The sequence below is a fragment of the Tinamus guttatus genome, unplaced genomic scaffold, assembly GCF_059628265.1.
Source record: "Tinamus guttatus ecotype Peru unplaced genomic scaffold, ASM5962826v1 Tinamus_guttatus_pri_ptg000451l, whole genome shotgun sequence".
Lineage (NCBI taxonomy): Eukaryota > Metazoa > Chordata > Aves > Tinamiformes > Tinamidae > Tinamus > Tinamus guttatus.
The window spans coordinates 2,349,522-2,373,659 of NW_028288985.1; the positions used below are offsets into that span (position 1 = coordinate 2,349,522).

The following is a 24,138-nucleotide window of genomic DNA, read 5'->3' on the forward strand; positions in this document are numbered from 1 at the left end:
GGCAGTCTTTCAAGCAGCAAGGGCCCAAACCAATTTGCAGCTTTATTTATTGAAATTAGCGTCTTGAAATCAACCCAGAGAACAAAATAATGAGTAATGCAGACACAAGGTGTTTGCTGAGGGAGCAGTGTCGGCACCGCTTCCCTGCTGGAGCTGGGGATCGTGCTGATTGCCGGGGCAGGCCCTGAGGCTGCAACGGAGGGAAGAGGCTGGCAGGAGTCGAGTGTGGAAGTTTTAAATGGAAGCGAATTACTAAAACGTGCACAGTGCAACAGTGCCTGTGGAGGTGGTTCGTGTGCCGGAGTGGGCAGTGCTCCTGGGAAGCCTCCCTTGTGCCCAAGGTAGCGACGCTCTCTGCTGTGCGTCACTGGGCAGCTTGTGCGTTGGGAAGGGACTGTTCATCACTATCCCTTATTAAGGAAGTGCTGGCTTGGAAGAATAAATGAAATTGAAACTCCAATGAGAAATTATTGTTCGTATTTATAATTGTAGCACTGTGAAGTTTTCACATGTATGTACAGAGGAATTTTTTGGCTAAAATCAGCCATGCAGTTTTATATACTTGGGGTTATGGCTGTAAGCATTCACATTTCAACTGACTGAGTAGGAAACGATTGGTATTTCCAGTTTTAGCTTCTCCTGTTGCTTATACAAAATGTGATGTGTTCTCACCCAAAGACACAAAATATTAGTTCAAACTAAAATTCAAATATTTGTGAGTTTCTTTTTCTTCTTTTTTTTCCCACTTGAAGAGAGAGGAGCAGGGAGCATTTCCCTTGCCCATGAAAAGTGGGCCTGCCTGCTTGCTCCGAAGCCTCAGGGGGCTGGTCTGAACCAGGCTCTTCCCTACCCCCAGACCCTGCAGGACACTGGGAGGTTGGGTGCAAAGAGAATATTATTTGAGCCGTTCCGGTCTCAAAGGTGCATCAGATACTTTTTGAGACGATACTGCTGCAGAGTACTGTTGGGGACAGGGTGCATTTCATTCGAGCAAGCTTTCTTTGAGCAGTAGCCTGTATTTTCTCATCTTCAGTCTCCTGTTGTTTCCTATCCATTTCATGTTTTTCCCTTCTATGTTTTCCTTGTACTCTGATAGTAAGGCAAAAATGGCTGAGCCATGGCGGATTCAAGTGTTACAGGATCACAGGAGGAGCTTGGTTGAACGAGACCTTTGGAGGACACGGCTCCAAGTGCTGCTCAGAGCGGGATAGCTTTGAAGTCTTTTTCTTTTTTCCCCCCATTTATCAGCTCAGTTTATGCAGTGGATGAACTACAATTGCTGAGGAGTAAAGGAGTTCACTGTGACCCGTGTGCTAATGTGGTCAAGTGCTTAGTTCAAGGTGTGAAATGGTTGTATAGCTGTAAATGCAGTGCGTCCAACTACATCTGTATTTAGTATTCGTTTAAAAAAAAACACTCCTAATCCTTTGTGTGGTATTTCGATATATTATTGAAATGGAAGGTTATACATAACAATTGCAAGAGTACTGTATCATGTTTTTAAAAATAATTACTTTCTAAACTAGAAAATTTGTATTTTCGGAATTACTTTTTGGTTTCGCAATGTGTTTATAATACATACCTATATGTATTATTTTTCTATAATCTTAACCTCAGAGAATTTTACAGAGGCTCTAGTTACAAATATTGTTAAAATGATCTTCAGTTTATAGATGAGGAAACTGAGGGAAAAAAAAAAACATGAAATGCTTTGCCCAAGTTGGTCAAGCAAGGCAGAGTCAACAGGAGAATCTCCTAGATACTGGATCTGTTCTTTCTCCAGTTAATCAAGTCATCTGTCTGTATTTTTGGTAAATGTGGATTTGTTACTAAATCCCTGTGGGCATGGCTAGTTGCATGTTGAAACAACTGCACTGGAAATAGTCGTGCACAGGAGTGATTTTACCAATTACCTCTTTTAGAAATAGGACGGATAATGTGCAGAAAGCTTCTACTTGTCAGGGCAGCCTGTTACTCTGCATTTGCTGCCTCCGAATGTTGCTCAGCTTTCGTGTCACTAGTTTGCCATCAGCGACAGCGTGGGCAGGGAGCGGAGCCAGCGCAGGCGGCGAGGCGGGAGCCAGCCCTGCAGGCGGAAAGGCGAGTGGCACCCGGCCCGGAGGGCTCTCTAACGCCTATGGGCGCTTCATCTGGGTAAAACATGGGTCCATGCTTTGCAATACTGAGAACTTTGCATTCTTGGACATGTAAAAACCCACTTCTTTCATTTCCTTAGGGAGTTGTCATACCGTTAGCTGAAACATGGCAGAATACCCATAAGCTCTTGCTCTGACGTGTAAACGGAGGCGGAACAGATGTAGGGCAAGAAGTTTTCCAGACGCTGATTTTTCAATCATAAGTCTCTTCAATATGACAGATTATGTTGAGTTTTAACCAATTGCATTAAATAATTACTAAGTTAACCTTAATCTCAGCTGTTTTTCTTTATAGTAACAGAAGAAGCAAATTCCAGAAGTATTTGTTTTCAAATGAATTGTTTAAAAACTGTTGCATTTACCTGAACCTTAACAATCCCTGGGCTTTCTCAAATGAGATTATGTTGAATTAAATGCTGTGACTTTTTGTTTTTTTAAGATCCTCTTACAGTAATTGTAGGAAAAAGTTATTTCTTGCTATTTTATCAGTATTTTGTGATCTTGATTCTGAAAGTCTAAACTCAGCAAAAGCTTTAAGTAAGCAGTTTCCAGTTTGGGGTGACTAAAGCTGTCATTAAATACAAATAGATATAGATTTAAATAAATGCAAGAAATGGCTGAATTTAACGATTCTTTTGCAAAAGAGAAGTCTTTCTCAGATTCAAATTTGCAAAAGCTGTTTCAAGGAAACTTCAGCAAAACACAGGAGGTGAAGGTAAGGAAAAAGGGGAATAGAAAGAACTATGTTAGGCACAATTACTAAATCCTAAGGCAGCCAAAAACCGCAGACAAAGATTTTATTGCTTTTATTTGCATTTCTTAAAGGAATTAGGAAACAGTAATTTATTTAAAGTCTCATAAACAAGTGAGGAAAGTTTTCTTTGTGGGGAAACTGTCTCTATTTGATTCTAATCTCACTACACCAGGTTTCTGTGCCAGGTGCCTTATCAGACAGGCATTTTTTCATTATTAATTTTCTAGCCAGAAGCAACAGAACAGTAGCAAATCTTTGAGGCAAATGATACAGAGTTATCGTGGTGTATTCCCAGGAGAGCAGAAAAAGGACTTTCCTGCCTGATCTTCTGTTTATCTCTTTACACACAGTATCTGTACAGAGTAAGATACCTTTAGGCTGTCCCAACTATCAGGTGTGGAGTACTTCTGAGAATATGTAAATTCACCGTTTTATAGTTAAAATGATGGTGGAGGGGGAAATACGATAGCACATTAATGATTCTGTAATTCTTTGAGATATCATGCAGGTTGGTGTAAGTCTTTTCATTATTGCAGACTGGGTTGAAATACATACAGTTAGGATGCTTTCCTTATTTCATATCAATACATCCTCTAAAAATTACCTATGTATTATAATGTTACGCATTATAGTTACATTACAAATGAGAGACTCCAGTGTCTCGACACTTTCTCATTGTGTGTACCCGGATGAGTTATAGTTAATATGCCTCAGTCTACTTCTTTTTAAACAAGCATAATACAAATCAGTGAAAAAGATGACTAAAAAAAGAGGTCAGCTGACAGCTGGTTTCTTACAGAATCTTCATAATACTTCCACATCCCTTTTTTAAGGGGGAATCGAATCTGTGCTCATGTCAGCCCTGTTCCAATTTGTGCACCATCTTTCTGGTTATGTTTCTTGTTCAGCTAGCTTGTCTTACTTCTTTAGCAAGTGAGTTACATGTGCACATACTGCTTTATTCGAGCTTTGTTACAAATAATAAGTGCAGTGTAGGAATTTATCTCAACCTTTATAAGGGACTTGCCACTTGTTTATCAGTTGGAGCACTGACAGGCTTAGAAATGGATTTTCTAGCTCCTTGTGCATGCTCATTCAGTTTTATTGTTACTGTTTATTATTACAATTAAATAAGTGTTTGTGTTCTCATTTGTCATCAGTATTCCTTCTACATGTTACATACCTTCAGCTCAGCAGAGTATGAAAGAAGAGTTCACATGCCATTTTTTCTTTCTGTGTAAGTTGTAAATATTAAAGATTAATGAAGTTTCTCATGCAGTGGCAAACCTTCAAATTATCAACTCTTATGGGATTATTTTTGTAACAAGCAGTAGAGTTTCTTGATAGTACGGTATTTGAAACAGTGTGTGGCTTTGAGTTTCTTTTCCCGTATATGAAATGGAGTCGATATAGGACCTATTTTCAATTAAATTAGGAAAGTGTAACCTAATCCTTCAGTTGAAGACCTGCAAATCCCAGTCTTCCTGTACATATTAATAATCACGTCTGGTTTAATAAACTCGTCTTAGAATTTCTTAGTTTGAGGAAAACAATAGAACTTGCCTTGCATTTGGAAAGGCATGCACACTTGTGCACAGAGTGCTGCAAACGCTCTGAAGTTTTGCTGGGCCACTGAGTAGGAATTTGGTGCAGTAAATTGACTGGGAATGTTAAAGCCTTTTGAGTAGTTCTAGTCTAGACTCTTGGAAGGGGTCTCCAATTCTACACCTCCCTCATTCTTGCAAACCTTGCTCATAGGCAGAAAGCAGCTTTAATTTATAATGATTTGAAATAATTTGAGAGTCTGATTTTCTGCAGGAGTTATAGAAGCTTCATGTACATGCTCGAGAGTTTAGGATTCTTAAAACTATAGAAGAGATGAGACATTCCATTCATTTAGTGTAGTTGTTTTTGATTTACATGTGTGATATTTCAAAAGAAGAATAAAACATGACTTTGAAATGAAGTCTTACCTAATTATTTTTATCATTGATAAGTATTTTCTATGTACTGCACATTTCTTACATGGTTCATAATATTGGAGATCTTACTGTTTTCTCATTGATTCTGTACCCCATACATGCCACATTTCACCTCTTCTAAAATACTGTTCTCGTCAGTAGCATTTCCAAGAAGTGAGAACTCTGGTTTCAGTTAGAAGTTCCAACATCTGAATGTATGAAGAGTAGCTCTGTGAATGTAACCCCTGCCTGCCTTTGAGGCATTGCAATGTTCTTGCTAATTTTCATGAAGCAAAAAGTGGTTTTCCAGGTATTTGCTCTAATGTTGTGAATTACCAGAGTTTGCAACTAATAAAAATGAAAATTACAACTGTAAATATCATCATGCTTGTATAAGTCTTAAGGCAGAAACTGGCACATGCAGTTTTTGGGAATGCACAACATACCTTGTGTAAAGCTTTATGTACCCTTTATTTCTGTGGTAGGTCACTCCCTTCCCTGTGACAGATGCTGATGCTAAATAACCAACCTCTTTCTGTTTCGAATTTCTTGTAGATTGAGGAAATGCAGTGGGGTAAAGGAGTGCGTGAAATCCCATCCTCAGTCTGCAGTCTCCCATGCAAACCAGGAGAGAGGAAGAAGATGGTCAAGGGGATGCCTTGCTGTTGGCACTGTGAGCTCTGTGATGGGTACCAGTACCAGGCTGATGAGGTGACTTGTTTACTCTGCTCATACAACGAGAGACCCAATGAGAACCGGACTGGCTGCCGCTCAATACCCATTGTCAAGCTGGAATGGCATTCTCCATGGGCCGTGATACCCGTCTTTTTGGCCATGCTTGGAATTATTGCCACCATTTTTGTAATGGCAACGTTCATTCGATATAATGACACTCCCATTGTCCGGGCTTCTGGAAGGGAACTCAGCTATGTCCTATTAACAGGGATATTTCTTTGTTACATAATTACTTTCCTGATGATTGCCAAACCGAATGTGGCAGTGTGCTCTTTCCGACGTATCTTTTTGGGCTTGGGGATGTGCATCAGCTACGCGGCCCTGTTAACTAAAACAAACCGCATCTACCGCATATTTGAACAGGGCAAAAAATCAGTGACAGCACCTAGGCTTATAAGCCCAACATCACAGCTGGCAATCACATCAAGCTTAATATCTGTTCAGCTTCTAGGTGTATTTATTTGGTTTGCAGTTGACCCTCCCAACATCATCATAGATTATGATGAGCAAAAAACTATGAACCCTGATGAAGCCAGAGGAGTTCTCAAATGTGACATTACGGATCTACAAATCATTTGTTCCTTGGGTTATAGCATTCTTCTAATGGTTACATGTACTGTGTATGCCATCAAGACTCGGGGTGTCCCAGAGAATTTTAATGAAGCTAAACCCATTGGATTCACTATGTACACTACCTGTATAGTGTGGCTTGCCTTCATTCCAATATTTTTTGGCACTGCCCAGTCAGCTGAAAAGGTAGGTGAAAATGAGTAAGTATGCATCTGATATATCGGGTTTGATTGCTGTTATAAATTAGGCACTAAAGTTTAACTTTAAGCAGATTTTAAAATGAGCTATTAGTTAAACTCATTACTGAGACATGTGCAATATATATGCACCATTTTCCTTTTCCAGTTAGCTGGTAGGCTAGTCATTTGATAAACTGGCAAATAGCAATCAGATGAGCCATTAGTTTTATTGTTGCATCCATTTCAATAGTATCTTTTCAGTAGTCAAAATGGGAATTAGCTGTCATATCACCCAAAGAGACACCTCTTAACTAAATCATTTTTGATCACAAGATATAAGCTATGAATCTGTCAAAAAGTACTCTTGTAGATGTCTGTATTCTGGAGTTCAGCTCTGAGGGCAGTGAGTAGTTGTCTGATGAGTGCTCTGCTTCACAAATAGCAGCCTCAGGGCATATTTGCACCGCAGGGTAAATAGCCTGTCATGAGCTCCAGATGCTGAGGCTAGGCTGGCACTATTATCTGCACTAGTTGTGCAGATAAACTAGCTTGGGTAGACTTACCCTGGCTTATGGCATGGGTATAGTCAAGAGTCCTGGAGTGAAATATTAAATTGCCTGTCCTCACAAGTCACTTGCCTTTAAGCCAATGGCCATATCAAAATGTTATAAATATACTGGTTAAGAAGGAAAATAATAATAATAATAATAAAGCAAACACTGGAATCTCATCCATTATTTGGATTGTTATAAAAATGAATCATTTAAAAGTGATTGCAAATTCAATTAAAAGATTCCCATCATCCTTGAGAGACATTGGATATGGCTCAACATGACTCTGCATTTTTATCTTTTTGTTACGGAGTTCACATGCACTTGCAGTTCTATTTTCATCTGTGCATAGAAAAATACACTCCTAGTAGCACAGGAAAGATATGAATGTGAAAAGATGCAAAAGTGGTCAATTGAAGGCTTTGCTGGCAATAGAATTCAGTTTTAAAGTGCTCTAATTTAAAAGTATAAGGTAAATCAGCTCTGCTGAAGCTAGTAGAACTGTCCCAGTTACCTGGGATCCTGACCTGGTGTCGTGCAGTTGATGCAGTTAACAATTTAGATACCAACATTATCTGCCTTGGTTTTTCCTTGCACAGAATAACAAGGAGAAAGTTACTGTCTTCTTCCCACTATATTTGTCTTCTTTCTATTATATTTAGTGGTGGGTTTCTATTATATTTAGATGGCTCTGGAGAAGGAAGGCAAAAGACTGGAACCAAAGGGCAGTATGATTATTTTCCCAAACATTGTCCAAAACTCTATTAGCAAGAGAAAATCTTTTCAGATTTGCCCTTAAAAAGGGGTTTCACTGTGCGTTTTGAATAAACTGTATTCAAGAGGTGAAAAAATGATCCAGTACTGATTAAGCATTACAGCTTTGGTTGCCTCCCATGTCTTAGGCCCTTTCTGCACTTCCTTGTTGCTGCCAAAGTAGCACCAGCTGATGCTTAGTGATACAGATCTGATTTTAATCTTCTCTGAAACATCTTTGGTAATAGCTGTGATTTCAAAGTGTTTTGGCAAATACCTGGAGAAATGGAAATATTAGGCTGTACTGAGTTATTCTTGGAACCTCCCCAGCCATGACCCTTCCTTCTTAAAAGCGTGTGGAAACAGCCATGTCTACTCTAAATAGTAATGATCCAAAGTAAGGTATGGATTTGGTATTCTTAAACGCCTTTTACCAGTTGTCTAAATGAAAACACCTGCTGTGGTCTAGGACCTGGACTTGGCTAGTCAGGGCTCCAGCTTAATCCATGCACTTGGCTTTTTTCTGTTGACTTAGGCAGTTCTGAAGGCATGCATCCAGCCTATAGGAAGCTACACAAATGTGTACTTGTGCACCATCTAGACAGAAGAGCAAATTAATTTGCTTTACTTCAAGTGTTTTTGTAGAGATTTTGTGCAGATTAAGTAGTGTCCTGATAGTTATTCTCACCTGCTGTACCCAAACTTCCTTATGTAGCTTCTTGCTCCTTTTGTCCCTATATCTTTGTTTAACACCTATCTTAATTTAACATACAGCTAGGGTAAGCTCACTAGTATGGGTAGAATTATATCATTTTTGGATGACTGAGGAAATTTTGCATCCCAGCTAATATAATTCATTTTGTACTATGGTAGAACGGATGTCACTTCCAATGTCTTTTTGGAAGAATTTTGTTCTTTATAATTCAAGAGGCTTGTCATACAGAGATTAATAGTTTGTTGCAGCCTGAGTTTATGGGTGCAAGAAGTGATACCCCAGCAGAGGCATATGAGAGGTTATGTACGAGAGAAATTGTGGAGGTGTATGTGTTTTCTCAAATATTGTCTCACCTCTGCTTTTCAGGCAATCACTACATCCCTAAAGGGAAATAATCTCAACTGAAGAAGGCTCACAAATATTTCAAATCCTTCAGCCGCGTTGAGGGACAGATAAGAACTAGCGTAAGCAGCTTTGAACACAGTAGGGTCTGTTTGTAGCTTTGTTGCGATGCAGTGAGCACAATGCAGCACTTGTGCTGTTCGCCCAGGAACACTGTGGGTCTGCAGGTGGCAACCAGAAGGCGTTGATTTAAATTGTTGCCTGCAAAGATTTAAGCAGATAATAGAAAGATGCAGTAATCTCAAAGGCTGCTGCCAGAGGTGAAGATCACTTAGTAGCTGGAGTTTTAGATATTCATGTAGTTAAAAAGCTGAATTAGGTAGTACTTCTTTGAAAGCCTGCGATTCTTGTACAAAGTCACGTATTCCATCTAAAGGGATGGTTTCTAACTTAATCTCGGACAGAGCACAGAAGATGTACTAGAAGAAGCAAATAGTCTTTCTGCGTTTCAAGCGCGCGCGTGCGGCCAGCGAGGCGCGAGCGCCCTTGGCTGTGCGCGCAGCCAGGGCTGTGCGAGGACGCGAGTCCTGCTCGCGCTTCCCAGCAGCTCCTGGGCTTAGCCCCCTTCTTCTGACTGACAGACAACTCGGCACGATGATACTTGTGCCACATGAGTATACACAAAATAGCTAAATATTGTTAGGTATTCCCCAACAGATGGCCTGTCTGACTCCTATAGCTGATAGTTGTTCCCTCATGTAGGCTGTAATGGACAAGCAGTGAGATGTTCCAAATTTGAACTACAAACCAGAAAAACCTTTTTTACAGAGATCAATCTGCAGCAGCTTTAGTTCTTTATTTTTTCTCTCTTTTTTTTTTTTTTTTTGGATTGCATTTTTTTGTGATTGCTAGTGATTTCCTGACAGATATTTCCACACAGGTCTTAACCAGAACAGAAATTGCATCTGCCGAAAATCCCATGCAACACAATCTTTTAAACTGAGAAATTGTGCTATATAAAATGTTGTGATTTTCATCTCATGGTCTTATTTTATCTTAGCAATAAATGCAAGTATAATGTGGTTTGGTAGGAAGCATATTAAGATTACTTTCTCAGTGTAGAAAGTAACTTCGTGGGGGGAGAAATAGAATGAAAGTATGTTGCTGGTAATTCATCACAGGAAAATTATGTAGGCATTAGTGCTTGCAACAGCCTGCAGGGAGGTGGTATGGGTTTGATGAAGGCCCAGTATCAAAGAGCTTGTGGTATAGGATAGAGCTAAAAACATTCAAGTTATATGTGAGGTGATCTGTGAAATGCATTGATTCCTGTCCTCTTTGCAGCTTGCATTTAGTCAGGCCATTTCTTCGTCTGCTAGTTAAAAGCTCAAAATGTACCTGGCTGGTTGCAGTTCAGGGGCTTGTTGGATAATGCCCTGTGCTATGTCTTTGGTGGTAGTGGGTGGGAGGGTACTTGGACTTAGGAGATTTTACTGTTCTTTGCATTTCTTTGGCTTTGCTATGGCATTCACATATGCATTTTATCATGCCCGCAAAACTTGGCATTGTCTAGGGACTTCTTGGGAATTTCTGTATAATATTGAGCACATGTTCTAAAACACTGTGGTACCTTACGCGCAGCCGTGACGACACAGTAGCAGAGACTGGAATCATAGCAGGTCTTTCCTCAGAAAGATCATTCCTTCAAGATGCATTTGGTAGAAAGCCACCGACCCTGGAGCCAGCTGCTGCAGAGAACGGCAGGTCACCACCAGCGACCCCAGAGCAGCGTTAATGCTGCGAGCGCCCGACGCTGGGAGCTGGCGGCCTTGGCCTCCTCGTGCGGGCAGCAGCGCGCCTTGGTGCCACACAGCGCTGAACCTGCACCTTTGGAGAGGGGCTCCGTGGTGAAACATCAGCTGTGCTTTGCTGCTGTAATTGTTTCTGACAACAAAACTATTTTAAATTCTCAGGGGATGTGTGGGTATCTTCTCAGAAACAAAGTGGCCTCAAAGAACTGTTAAGCCAATTACAGGAGTCATAGTTTCATGCGGGAGTCAATATGAAGTGGCACTTGAAAGAGCACAGATTGCTCTGTAAGGTCAGGTGAAGCACAACTAAATCAATAAACCAAATTGAGTCAAAATATTAGAGGCCAAAAGTAAAGGGATAGGAAGGAATGCAAGATGTTTGTGTAAGAACATAGATATTCCTCTGGAAACTTCCTCTCTTCACTGCCTATGCAGAATGCTCTGGCCCAGGTAATGATCCCCTAGCAATTTGCTGCTGATTTGTTAATCAGTTTTTACGTGGTTGTCTCATGTTAATTCAGAACATTCTTCCCCTTGTCCTGCAGCATGTGACACTGCAAGGACTTAGTTGTGCCAGGGTGTGCGTGGTGCCCTGGGCCTGGCAGCACGAGGCGGCGCTTGGCTCTGCTCCCGGCCGGCAGCGTCCCCGCGTGGGGCACGACGTAGTGCTTCAGAGAGAGGCACCGTTTCCTGGCCATGCATTCACATCTGAACAGTGTTTCAGAAGATGTGTTTTGGATTAACATGGTTTTGTCAGGTTGCACCTTTTCAGTTCTCCTTGTTTTGATTATATTCCTTTTGCAAACGTTGTACAGAGAAACAGTAAGACAGAACATGTGGTACGTTCTAATACAGCTTGGAAATACTTACTGATTCCTAGGTGGCACTAACAATTTGCTTTTTTATTACTACTATATCTTGATATAAATATTTTTAGAACTTGCATCTTTGAAAATTATCCGAGGCAACACTTATGGATTAAAAGTAGAGAAAAATGAAGCAAAGGGTGGGGCAAAGCATCTGTAGTAAATCAGTAAATCAGTGTAACAGGTAGAGGATTTGAGGGTTTTTTTTCTGCATCTGAAAAATCATCAATTCATTGTTAGGAAAAGCAACTTATTTTTTTTTTTTTAGTATATTATTGTTGAGTTTTTGATTAAATGAGTTTTAAAAGATAGGCAAGACTGGCAGACAGAAATAGATCTCCCATAGCTCAGTCAGCGTGGTCGGAGGCAGCACTAACGGGAATTCTTCTTTGTTGTTGTACCACAGCGACACGAACTCTCCCCAGGCCGTAAGTGCGAGGCAGCCTGTTCCTTTGCATGTGGTTACCCTGGGGAGAGGCGGTTTTGTGAGGAGGGTCTGGCCGAGCTGGGGCCCCCTTAACAATGAGTTGAAGCATGATGAGGGGCACCCTCGTGCCTAGTCCAGGACAGATTCAGGGTAAAGGATTAATTAATTATTATTATTTTTTAAGATCTCTGTGCCATTTTTTGCACCATGATTGGCAATAGTAAAAGATTGAGATTTATTTCACTGGAGGCTTTCAGAACAGACAGAGCACCTCCTTGGTGCTCCCTCAAAAATCACAGTCAGAAGAGTCTCTTCCCAGTCTAGTGGCAAAGCCTAGAACAGCAGTCATCTTCCCGGCTGAGTGCCTGTTCCTTTCCTTCTCCGTGTCTGCAGGAAAACCTCCCAAGAAGGTAGCTGAGATAAATAGCTTATCTCATATGTAAAGTAATTTTTTGAATATAGTTTTAGATAAAAAGTTTTGGATAAAATAAGCTTTTGGATGTGGTTTTGGATATTTTAATTTGGACAGAAAGGGTGAAGTGAGAGACTACAGAAATGCTGAATTTCAGTATACTCTTGGCATTCCCAACAGGATGGTGATGCAGGAGGAACTGTTTGTTTATTTATTTTTATATTTTTAATAAGTCTCATTTGTGTTTTTTTTTTCCTACCACTGCCTTTATCCCTTTTTTTCTCATGACCTTCCACTTTGATTATCAAGGCTTTGTGAAATCACAAATTTTCTTCTCCTATGACAATTTTGTGTGTTTGCGTGTGTGTGTATATATATATGTACACACAACATATATTTAGTGTGTTGGTATCTATATGTGTGTGTGTATATACTGTTGCTTAAATTACATTCCCTGGATATCTAGAAGGTAATAGTGAAAAATTAGATCCTCTTAACAGCAAACCTGAATATCCATTTGCTTTATGTAACAGACTTGCCAAACCCACTTGGGCACTTTGGTTCCTGGAAATATAATGCTGCCTTGCATCACTAGCCAAGAACACTTGGCATGTTGTTCAGAAGCCTTGCATGATGTATTGACATGCAGAGGTCTATGGCTTCCTGTGATTCTGCTCTTAATATTTTGAGGAAAGAATGCAGCTGGAAATTTGCCAGTTCTGCAACCATTAGATTAAAAGGAATCATTGTCTCTGCAAGTTTGAAGTCCATATCTGCACTCTTTAGCTATGTACAGATGTAGTTGGGCATGTTAAATATTCCCCTAAGACCTTATTTTCTCAGATTATATCATTAAAGTAATATGCAGGGATATGTCATCATTATATTTTTATGTTTTATGGAGATTTTATTGCCCAGTAGCTATGATTACTTTTATTTAGTAATTGCTAAGACAAAAATACACATATGTCTGCAACCTGGTAATAAATGTCAACATGCTCCTGAATATATTATCCAAATGTTTTTTTTTTTTCTTAAAATATTTTGAGTATTTCTCAATGTAAAGCTGCAATTATGACCTTAAAAAAGGCGACAGTGGTTTCCCTGACAGTACAGTCTGGTATTTTTGCTTGTGATTTTTATTTTAATCTTGAAGAGAAATGGGGACACATTGACCATACGTTCCTCATTTTCCATCAGCTTGCTTTTCCTTCTAGATTGCATGAACTTCTGTAGTTTTTTTCATTACAGTACAGCCTCTGTGAAATTTGAAGTCTTTAATCCCATCTATTTTACCACCTTCCTCTCTATTTCTCTGTTACATTTGTAAATGCCCATTTTATTCAAATCAATAAGTGGGATAAGTCAGGTATATTTGGCAGCAATATTTTTACTTATTGTTTTGAATGTTACATAAATACTATAATTTGCAGGCGCACAGACAAAGTGGTTTCTTATTCAGATTAAATAATGCTACATTAATGTGATAGCCCTTCAGTACATATTCTGTTTTTTTTGGTGAAACTAAGTTATCCTTCAGTTCTCTGAAATACAAATACTGATTAGCCAGGTAGGACACACATTTATTTTCTCCCCCAGGAACACTTGAAATGACAGTTGCTATAGCAACTGTACATATGCGGATTTGGGAGTTATGAGGATTTTAATGCAACATTTGTTGGAGCTGTCCTATAGGATGGCTGAGAAAATCGGGCTTTGAGGCTCATATGTAATGTGACTATGAATATACCATAATTTGCAGCACATAGAAGGGCAATTGTGTATTGTAGCTTTTCTTAAAAAAAAAATGTAATTTATAACCCTTTGAAAATGAATTGCTTTAAATAAGGGTAATGATTTACTCTTTATATTCCCTTGAATATCAAAACACAAATGAAGACTGGTTATAATAATAGTAGCTGCATAAAAACACTATAACCAAAAATACTCATTTCCTTCATTGTTATTCAGTTCGTATATTGTCACATTTATGTTTTCAGTAGCTGCTATCGGTCCATGTGTTTAGATACTGTAGTTCATAATTTTATTCACCCTCAGGATTGTATCTCTTTAGAAATCATGGACTGTAATGACCTGGCTCCTGGAGGGCTTCTGAGATAAGCCTGGGTGCAAAAGCATCTTGATTTAGGTTTGATGCAGGCCCTGCAGCCTGGGGCCCTCTAAGTAAAGAATATGCTATGAATTCCACTTTCATGGAGTATTGGGCTGTTTGCAATGAGAACCTAGCTTTTCATTTTAATCATTTTCATTAAGAGAAATTTAAGTGTTCTTTGAAATGTACTAATGAAGAACTAATCAGTGGGTGGGATTTTTGTTTGTTTGTGATGGTCTTTGACACCAATAATCCCTGTGTCTCATTATTTTTATCAGGAGTAAGATCACTACTTCAAAAGTATGTTACAAAACTTGTGAATATCTTTAAGTGACTGTAGGTTCTCAAGGAGTTAAATTTTATAGAAACACTCAAAAATCTAAAATGTGCAGGTTTTTGGTAAAGCATATTAATAATATTTATTTTATTACTTTTGACCTGCAGTTTTCTTCCGGAGGAAATGGATTCTGTTATGAGTGAAAAAATTCTCCAAAAAAAGGCATGTGATGGGTCACTGAGACCGGTGATTCAGCCCTCAAAATAACAGGGATATCATTGAAGCAGTAAGCACGACAGGAATTTAGAGCGCTGAAGTCCCTCATCTTTTCCCACGCACTTGTTTCTCTCTCCCTAGTGTTCTGGTGGGAGGTTTCTTCCCTAAACGGATAACTCGTAGACCCGCCGCTTGCTGCATATAGCTGACTTATGGCCTTTAGCAGATGTTTTAAAGAACTCCTACAGGGGAATACAAGTCATAAAGGATATAACATTGCAGACTGGATTGCTTCAAAGTGTTTATTAAATACTTCCATGCAGCAGCTCCTCCCTGGCTGCAGTTTATGGGCCTCATCAGCAATACCTGCCCACATTTCTCTCTGTGGTTATTAGATGACTGTAAGTCACATAAAAAGGCAGAAGGGAAGCAAAATTACAGCAATATCAACTCAGACACTTAGGATTTCTGCAGATTTAGAATACTGCTCTGATTAAAACAAAGATTTTGGTTTCATCTGCAGCAAATACAGAAGTGTGCTGTGTTACATGTCTGCACCAGAGCTCCCTGTTAAACATGGGGATCAATGGGATAAGAGAGACTTGAGCTGATGATACCAAACTGGGAGGAGTATCCGATAGCCCTCAGGGCTGCGCTGCCATCCAAAGGGACCTGGACAGACTGGACAGCTGGGCAGTGAGAAACCTCATGAAATCCAACAAAGACAAGTGCAAGGTCCTGCACCTGGGGAGGAATAACCTCAGACACCAGTACAGGCTGGGGACTGACCTTCTGGAGAGCAGCTCTGCAGAGAGGGACCTGGGTGTCATGGTGGATGATAAGCTGACCATGAGGCAGCAGTGTGCCCTCGTGGCCAAGAAGGCCAATGGGATCCTGGGGTGCATTAAGAAGAGTGTGTCCAGCAGGTCCAGGGAGGTGATCCTGCCCCTCTGGTGAGGCCACATCTGGAGTATTGTGTCCAGTTCTGGGCTCCACAGTACAAGAGGGATGTGGAGCTGCTGGAGAGAGTCCAGCGCAGGGCTACAAGGATGATCAGGGGCCTGGAACATCTGCCCTGTGAGGAGAGACCGAGGGAGCTGGGCCTGTTCAGCCTGGAGAAGAGAAGGCTGAGAGGGGACCTGAGCAGTGTCTATAAGTACCTCAAGGGAGGCGGTGAGGAGGATGGTGCTGGCCTCTTTTCACTGGTGGCCACCTACAGAACTAGAGGAGATGGCCACAAACTGAAGCATGCAAAGTTCCACAGGAACTTAAGGAAAAATTTCTTAACAGTGAGGGTGCCAGAGCACTGGAACAGGCTGCCCAGAGAGGTTGTGGAATCTCCTTCTCTGGAGATCCTCAAAACCTGCTTGGATGCAGTCCTGTGCCACGTGCTCTAGGTGACCCTGCGTGTGCAGGGGGTTGGACTAGATGACCTCTAGAGGTCTCTTCCAGCCTTAAGCATTCTATGACCTTACACTGCAGCAATGGCAGATACGTGCCTTAATACCCTTCTTTTGAACAAAATACTTGGCTAAATACTGTTATCTACACTCAACTTGAGCAGACAGTCTGAGTACAGTAAATGATCAGTGTGTGGTGCGTAAGTTGGGGAGATGAACAAGTTGGGAGCCGGTCAAGGATCACTGTTCTGGTGCCTGGGTGCATGTGGCAGCACCCAGGTCACTGCACATGACACTGCCCTCCTGACAGGGCTGGCCAAAGAGAGTGGCAAATGTCTCAAACCCTCTAATGGGGAGTTGCTGGTTTCTTTACTGGGCCTGTTCTAAAATACCTGTGCAGCTAAGAGACTTTGAGAAAAGCCAAGTTACTGAGTATACACCCACTGGTGAAAGCACTTTCCACCACATTCATAGCTCTACATGTAAAAGTATTTACCCAGGTGTGCTCAAAATCAGAAAATCCTGTACAATCGGGTGTATCATACCCTAGCATTTAGAAGGAAAGAAAGTGATGAATTCATACTTCTGTTTGAAATTAGTGATGGTGTCTTAGGGCCGACAAAGAGGGAGTCAAATGAAAACTCGGATAGAAAATTTTGTTAGTATGCTTGGTGCCAAAAAAAAAAAAAAAATGGTGGGGATACCAGATCAGATAGCAGCAGTGTGCGGCGTGCAGTCCTCCCTGGCGGGCCTTGGCGGTGGTTGTGTGCGTGCTGCTCGCTGTGGTGACGCCGTGACACGGTGCTTATCTGTGCCCTCTCATTAGCAAGAGATGGATTGGGTGAAGCCTGTTAACTTGCAAGATTCTTGAAGAGATACATGATGGAAGATAGATTTATTTCTTGTGATTGTTGTGTCTTTAAAACCTGAAACTATTTTACTTTGTGGCTATGTGGGATATGCCTGAGGCAACAGTTCTAGACTACACAGGCCATTTTGTAGTTTTATTGGCTGATCTTGGACTTCCAATGCATCTTTTCTCTTGTCACAGAAGAGCTGTGCATGTAGAGTGAAGAGTGTGGTTGGATTTTTTTTTTTTTTTCCTTTCTGCCAGTGCCCCATGTGTGTCAGACCACCCTGGACACCAGAGAGGCCGGGCGTTGCGTTTCATGTCCTTCGCAGCGTCCCTGGGGTTCAGCCTGTGCCGGGAGGTGCAAGGAGAGAGGCAGCAGCCAGGCCAGCCCTGGTAGCATCAGGCCTCTGGTGCGGCCTCGTTCTGTAGCTGTGCCACCTGCTAATCTCTTTCTTGGAAAACATTCGGGGGAAGTTTTGCAATACATCAAGCACAGTCCTTCAGCCTCAGTTGCAGTCTGTGCTTTTGCTCTGCTTTCCCTTATATTAAAAGGTGAACGTAGAACACATCCATAACAAAATAAATCCATAACAATACATGCTATGCAAAATTCACCTGTGATAGAGGGGTAATCCCAACAGATGTTAGCCCTGCAGTGCCCAAAGGCCCTAGAGAGATGAGAGCACCTAAGTAGCTTCTCCAAGGGCGAGCTGAGCTGTGACACCCTTGCAAGCAAGTGACCGTCTCCCTCGGGCGGGTGCTGCTGAGGGGCCTGCGACGCGCGCAGAGCAGCCGCGATGCGGGTCCGGCAGGAGCAGTGCTGCAACTGCTGCAACCGCTGCCACCGGACTGCGCCGTGAATCCCAGTGCTGCTCCATTGGCACTAACGGGGTGGCATTTTTCTGAACTGGATTTGACATTCAGTATTTCAAAAGCACCTTGAGTCACTTGTGTGAAGTATTAAGTATTTCCTGAAGTTTTACTACACAGTGAAGCAATACTAAAATGGTAAATTAATATAGATTTCTTTGAAATATCTGGTAGTTGCATTTCTGCTTTGGGTAGAAAACAAAAAGTGTTGGGAAAATATCTCCATTTATTTAAATTTGTTCTAAAATCTTTAATTTATGCTTATTTCTGGACCTGTTTAGTGACGTGGCTTTTTATCCACCACTGTTTTATATAATACACCGCCAGGTGAAGCTCTGAGTGATCAGAAATGAATGCAGCAATAAAGTTAATAATAGTTCATTGCATTTGGAGGAAACCTAAAGCATTTCACAGATGGATTTATAAACTACCCGTTAGAAGTATTGTGTAAGCTATTGTGTAGCAATTTTAACAGCACTCCGAAATACAGTTTAAGGCAGGCACTTGTATTTAATTTTCTGTATATTTGCGGATGGTATTCATCACTGGCAGGTGCTGAGTACCTTCTAGGATTGTATGAACCACAGTAATAATGGTATTTTCAACTGGAGAAGCTCAGGGAATTTAAAGAGGGCAGCAAATGATCGCCAAGGTTTTGGCCAGGATATAGGAGTTGAGACCTTTACTCTTCAGCAAGGCAGCTTTAATGGATGTATCCAAAAGGGTTCCACATGCCCACGCCGCCGTGCCATGTTCCCTTTGGGACTCTCCCAAAAAGCAGTCATTCAACCCCAGGAAGGAACAAGCCTGATCCTTTCTTGTAGATGTCCCATCCAAGCATAGGCTGGGCCTAGCTGTATTTAGCACCTTTTTAATTCAGGCAAGCTTATAAAAAACTGCAGGTCTGGTAAAACTGCAGGTCTACATTACCTGTTCTTTTCAAGGTAGGTATTTAAAGCTTGTTAATAGAAAAAGTTCATAGTCTGGGTGAAATAAGAGATAATTAATCAGATCCTTCTGAAAAGACCATAAATTAATGGCAATTATGATTCTTGAAACAACAGAAGCATAAGGTACATCTACCACTGATCTGTTTCATCACATTTGCTGCATTGTAGTGCTCCTTTAATGTTAATAGGTACTCGTGTAGTCAAATCTAATTGGAAACACTGCGCGGGCAGAGCCCAAGGGCACAGTCATGCTCCACATAATTACCTGCGGAGCAGGGTGCGCTGCCCGGGAAGAGGTGCCACCGGGGCCAGGGAGCTGCGAGCAGCGCGGGCGCTGCGCTCGCTGCCGTGCTGGTAATAGCCTGCCAGGAAGTTATAGGTGAACGCTAAAAGATAATTAACAATCAATTCATTTTGCAAAACTTTCAGTAATTGAAACAGGTATCTCCAAAATGAAGTAATAATACTACATTTAAATTTGTACGTGGCTGTCTCATAACAGAGATGTATTAATTTAAGCAGAAATTACTTCGAGTTAGCAACCCCGAGGTAGTTCTGCAGTCACGGAGGGATTCTTTGAAGCCTGCAAGCATGCTGCTTTGATGTCTGATGTATAAAGTAAGGGATCTTTTCACTGTGATAATTCTAGCCATTTCCATTCCCCTCTGTACTGGGAGAGAAAAATTCTGATTTGGAACATGGAAAAATAAATGGAATCCAAAAAGGAGTGTGCATTATAAAAGGGGAAAAATAGGTATATATGTACCGTAACCTGGACCGTAGGCAGTCCAGGTTGTCATGTTGTGGCTCAGTGGAAGGCAGCGCGGCCCAGAGTCTGCCAATTTTCAGCTTATTCTGTGATTTCCCTTTTTGGACCTTGTAAGCACACTAAAAGGGCATCACTGCAAATCTCCCTCTTACATGATGAGGGTCTCTGGGTCTGTGAGGTTGTGTCTCTGCAGGATACGTTAATGTGGGAACCTACTTGAGTAGGTGCCATCGTGGGAGGAAGGAAATGGAGGTGCTGGGGCAAAACTGTAATATTTTTCATTGGCATCTGGGCAGAGGCGTTTTTCATGCTGCTGGCATCGCCTGGAGCAGCTTAACGGCTGCAATAAGTCATCTCAAAACGTGGAAAAACTTAAGCTGTAGAGAAAAACATATCTGCAAAGCAATGGCTCTTCATGTTCTTAGGCAGGGAAGGGGTTGTGGGGCAGCAGCTCATGGCTCTGCTGCCTCTCATGGGCTCCCGTGAGCTCGGAAGAGTTTGAGTTGGAATTTGTTTGTGCTCAAAGAGTTTCCTCCTCCATTCAATTCTGTTTGGTGGTCATTGCGCCATCTTGCAATTTACAGTAACACTAAAATCATTTAGAAAGCATGCTACAGAAGAGTAGGTAAGAAATTTGTCTTTGCTTTGTGATTTCTGGGGCTTATATAACTGCATGTGGCTAAAAAGCAACGTAATTTAAAAAGGGAAGAATGTGTAGGTGTTTAATGCGTCGTGTTGACATGTACATTTTTGCTTCTACTTTTTAGAAAACGTGTCAATACTTTTGCATGTGAATTGCATGTATGTAACCAGTGTTACATAACAGCTTTTATCTGCAGTATAAACTGACAACACCTTAATGCGAAATAATTGCAGCTCAATCGAGTCCAGAAGAGCAATTACTTTGTACATGGAACTTTTTGCTTGCATTTTGATATCTTTGCAACGTCAAACTCACTTGAATTGACGGCATAATTTCTCCAGCAGTGCTGCTGCATCAGCCACGCAACTGCTACTTGGTGTCAGTTGAGGCTTTTTCCATCTTGCTATGTTTTGATACGACCAACATTAAAATCTTAGTCTTGCAAAGCAAAAACCATTTGCATGAATAGCACTTATCAGTAACATGAACAATCACGTTTACTGTAAGGTAACCACGCATGTATGAATATGAGGTGAGTGTACAATTACAAAATATCCCTTCAAATTTAGTTTATAGGGCAAGAATCATGAAACTATTGTAGCCTGTCAGAAAAAGGAGGGGAGCATTTGTTTGGATGCCTTTAGATAGAGTTTTATTTGGTTTTAATGTATTGCAGTGGTTATTTTGAATTTCTGGTGTACATGAAACTTAAGGTATATGCGTTGCAAAGGTGTTGTAATTGCCTTGTCATGTCGATATATTCCTGCAACATTGTTTTTTTTTTTTTTTACGGTATATTTTTTCTTAGAATTTTGCTTTAGCAAGGTAGGTAGGATGATTTAGGACTGTTTTGAAAGGTTGACTCGCTGAGCCATATTGTATAGCATTTTCCCATAACAGTTGGCCAAAGAAGAGTGTGCTATATATAGTTCAGTTTGCTTTTTGCTGTAGTAAACCTCAATTCCCATTAATGCTCCTTTGTTTGAACAAGAGTTAATCATCTTTTCAAAAAAATCCTGTAGAGCATGGCTAACATTACAAGCCGAATGCAAGGAGCTGAAGTATGGTTCTGTGATCAGTTTCTGAAGCCCATGGGGATTGTAGAAACATAATAATGTTATTTTGAGTAAGAAATAATGGCTGCTGATTCCAAACTCATCCAGGAACAAAAAGAGAACCACAAAGGGCTTATTCAATACAATGTAAGTTATGCAGATGTTTCTGAATTTTCTTGATGAACTTTTATGCAGGAGTCAGGGTTTTATTTGATCAAACCATTTCAAGGAGAAGAATGGGTCCTTAAGTACTTTTGTAACTGCCAATGAATGGATCATGAAAGCAGCCAGAGGATGGAGACTAAATAAGGACCCTTTTCAGTCAGAGGCAGAGGGAGCTCCTCTGCTGCCCTTAAGTGGCTCATGTTCATAGTCAATCCTTTTGGTTTAGAGTAAACAGAAACAAAATGGAAGCTGAAAACAAACGTAGGGCAGCTGCACAGGGAGCCTGTGGCAGGAAGGAGTCAGGAGCCGCCTTCCCTCTGCTTCAGCGGGAGAAGCCTGTGGGGCAGGTGCCTCGGAGAAGCCACGGGGTGTGACGTGTTGCAGGAATCCTAGTGTCCTGTGCCTAGCAGGGTGGAACAGCGAGAACCTTGCGGTTCAGGCTAGGAATTCAGCTGTTGTTTGACCTAAGAGTAGGGCAAGAGTTACTCCTCTAAACAAGTTTGCTGTATACAGAGTTGTGGGACCTGCAGTGTCACTGCTCATGGAGTCCCACCTTGCTGGCAGAGCAAAGCCTTTGCTGACCACGAAGATTGTTGCAGGTTGTTGCAAGCAGAATTCTCTTAACACAAAAATGTCATGTCCCTTGTGCATGTCAGTGAGATAAATATAGCTGGATTTGTAGAGAGGGGAAGAAAAGCTGTTCTTGAAAGTGCATCTTGAGTCCAGCGAGGCCACTTTAATGCAAAGCTAAAGAAGAGGTTTTATTATACATAAAAACTGCCTACAAAAATATTGACTTGAAGGATTTATTTGCTGTTTAAAATAGTTTAAGCAGCCATTTAGCAATAATAAACATAAAAATCATCACGCTCCAGTCAAAGCAATCACCTTGTATTCTGTCTTGAGGGATAAAGTTAGCAGAAGGTTACAAGAAGTTAATACAAGAAGTTCTCATAGAATAAAGCAGAAAACTAAAGGCTGGCTCAGAGGATCAGGCTCAGACTACAGCTGGAAGGGGAGCCTGGAGGGGGGGTTGGAGAGGTGCTCTTTCTGCCTTTTTCTCTGCCGTTCAGGAGGCTCCCCGGGCAGCGCTGTGCCTGGCGTGTCAGCACGAAGCGAGCGATGGGGCAGCGCGCTAGGCCCGCGCCGCGGCAGCCGCAGCTCCGCTCTGTGGCTGCAAGAGGCCTGAGGGAGGCTTGGGGGCTTGCGGGACCCGCGTTGGGGCTCTGCCGAGAGCCGTGGCCCAGCTTGCAGCTGCAGGGCCTTGTACCCCCGGGGAGAAAACGGAAAAGGGAAGACTTCCTTTCTGAAGGACGCTGCTTTGACGTAGTCTTTAACTTGCCATTGCTTTTGCTGTGGTGCTTGTCATCATATCCCCTCAGCAACAAGGACGCTAAAGCCTGGTATATTTTCATGAGTGAAAGTCATTCCGTTTTCTGAAAGGAAAATTTGGAGCAGGGAAGGGGGATTGCAAGTGGAGGTGGCCAGCAGCTGCTGAGGGCAAGTTGGGGTGGCTCAGGGCGCCTTTCCCGACCCCCTTGGTTGTCAAGGCTCTTTGAAGAGTTTTGCAGCTTTAGCGCTTTTCAGTTAATGGTGTCAGGCACTTCAGCAACAGATGATTTAGTCTCAATTGGCATTTGGCCTTTAAATCACTGAAGTATCTGTGGTGCCAGAACCCAGAATGGGCAAATAAGGTGAAACTCGTATTTACAAAGAACATGTTTTCCACTTGTCTCTAGCTATTTTTCTTATGCTACTAATTGCCCATTAAATGGCATTAAATGAACGTCTATTCAGCTATTAACCACCGTCTGCTACAGCAGGAAACTAAGGCTTAACTCATATCCAGGTCCCTAGTCATATAGTTTCACTGATTAAGTAACGTTCACGTTTTCTTTATAAAGCTAGCAAAAAATACATGTATTTAAACTGAGTATATTAAGTATTCATAAGATCTTCATCGAACTTAAGGTTAGAGGGAGGGATACTTATTTAAGGGCAAGCAGAGGGAGTAGGAGGATAAAATATTAGATGAACAATATGTTATCATCTTTCTCTTGTTCCATGTGATTTACATTTTCCACATCAGAGCAAGCTGTGAAGTTTGATGGAGATAATTAAATATAATTTGAAGACGAGATAGCTCTCTTTTGGCAGAGAAGCAGATCCTACTAACAAACTTGGCTAGCAACAGTAATCCACCAGTAAGTTAAAGAGGAAAATGCATTAAAAGCTTAAGCACTAGATTGTGTGAGATACTACCAGAACGGACTGCAGATCGATTAGTATAACCAAGGTGGTCAGTGCCTGCACATGATTGCAGATGGTGTGACAGCACAGTGGGAACTGATATTAGCTACTAGGCTAATATTTAGCTCGCTACCTTAATTGGAGAGCTGGGGAATTTTAAGTGGAAAGATAAAGCATTTTCATTTTCCAGAACTTCAAAATCAATGTAGTTTTAGTTCATTTTATTGACTGGAAAATGAAATCTGGTAGTGACTCAAGATAAGAAGGAAAGGTTGGGGCCTCTAAATATCCTGCTTATAACTGTTCCCCTGCACACTGGCCTTGGCACTTTCTTTGCGAACGCAG

The 24,138-nt window shown here is 41.4% G+C and overlaps 1 protein-coding gene across 4 annotated transcripts in view; it reads left to right on the forward strand.

Moving 5' to 3' along the window:
• GRM7 (glutamate metabotropic receptor 7) overlaps window positions 1-24,138 on the forward strand; it is a 283,339-nt gene that overhangs the window by 209,167 nt on the left and 50,034 nt on the right. For 2 of the 4 annotated variants that reach the window (XM_088532061.1, XM_088532062.1), the window contains exon 8: window positions 5,427-6,376. In XM_088532061.1, the coding sequence (XP_088388187.1) occupies window positions 5,427-6,376 (950 nt within the window). The remainder of the gene's footprint in view (window positions 1-5,426; window positions 6,377-24,138) is intronic. The other 2 variants (XM_088532059.1, XM_088532060.1) reach the window with 1 other exon arrangement.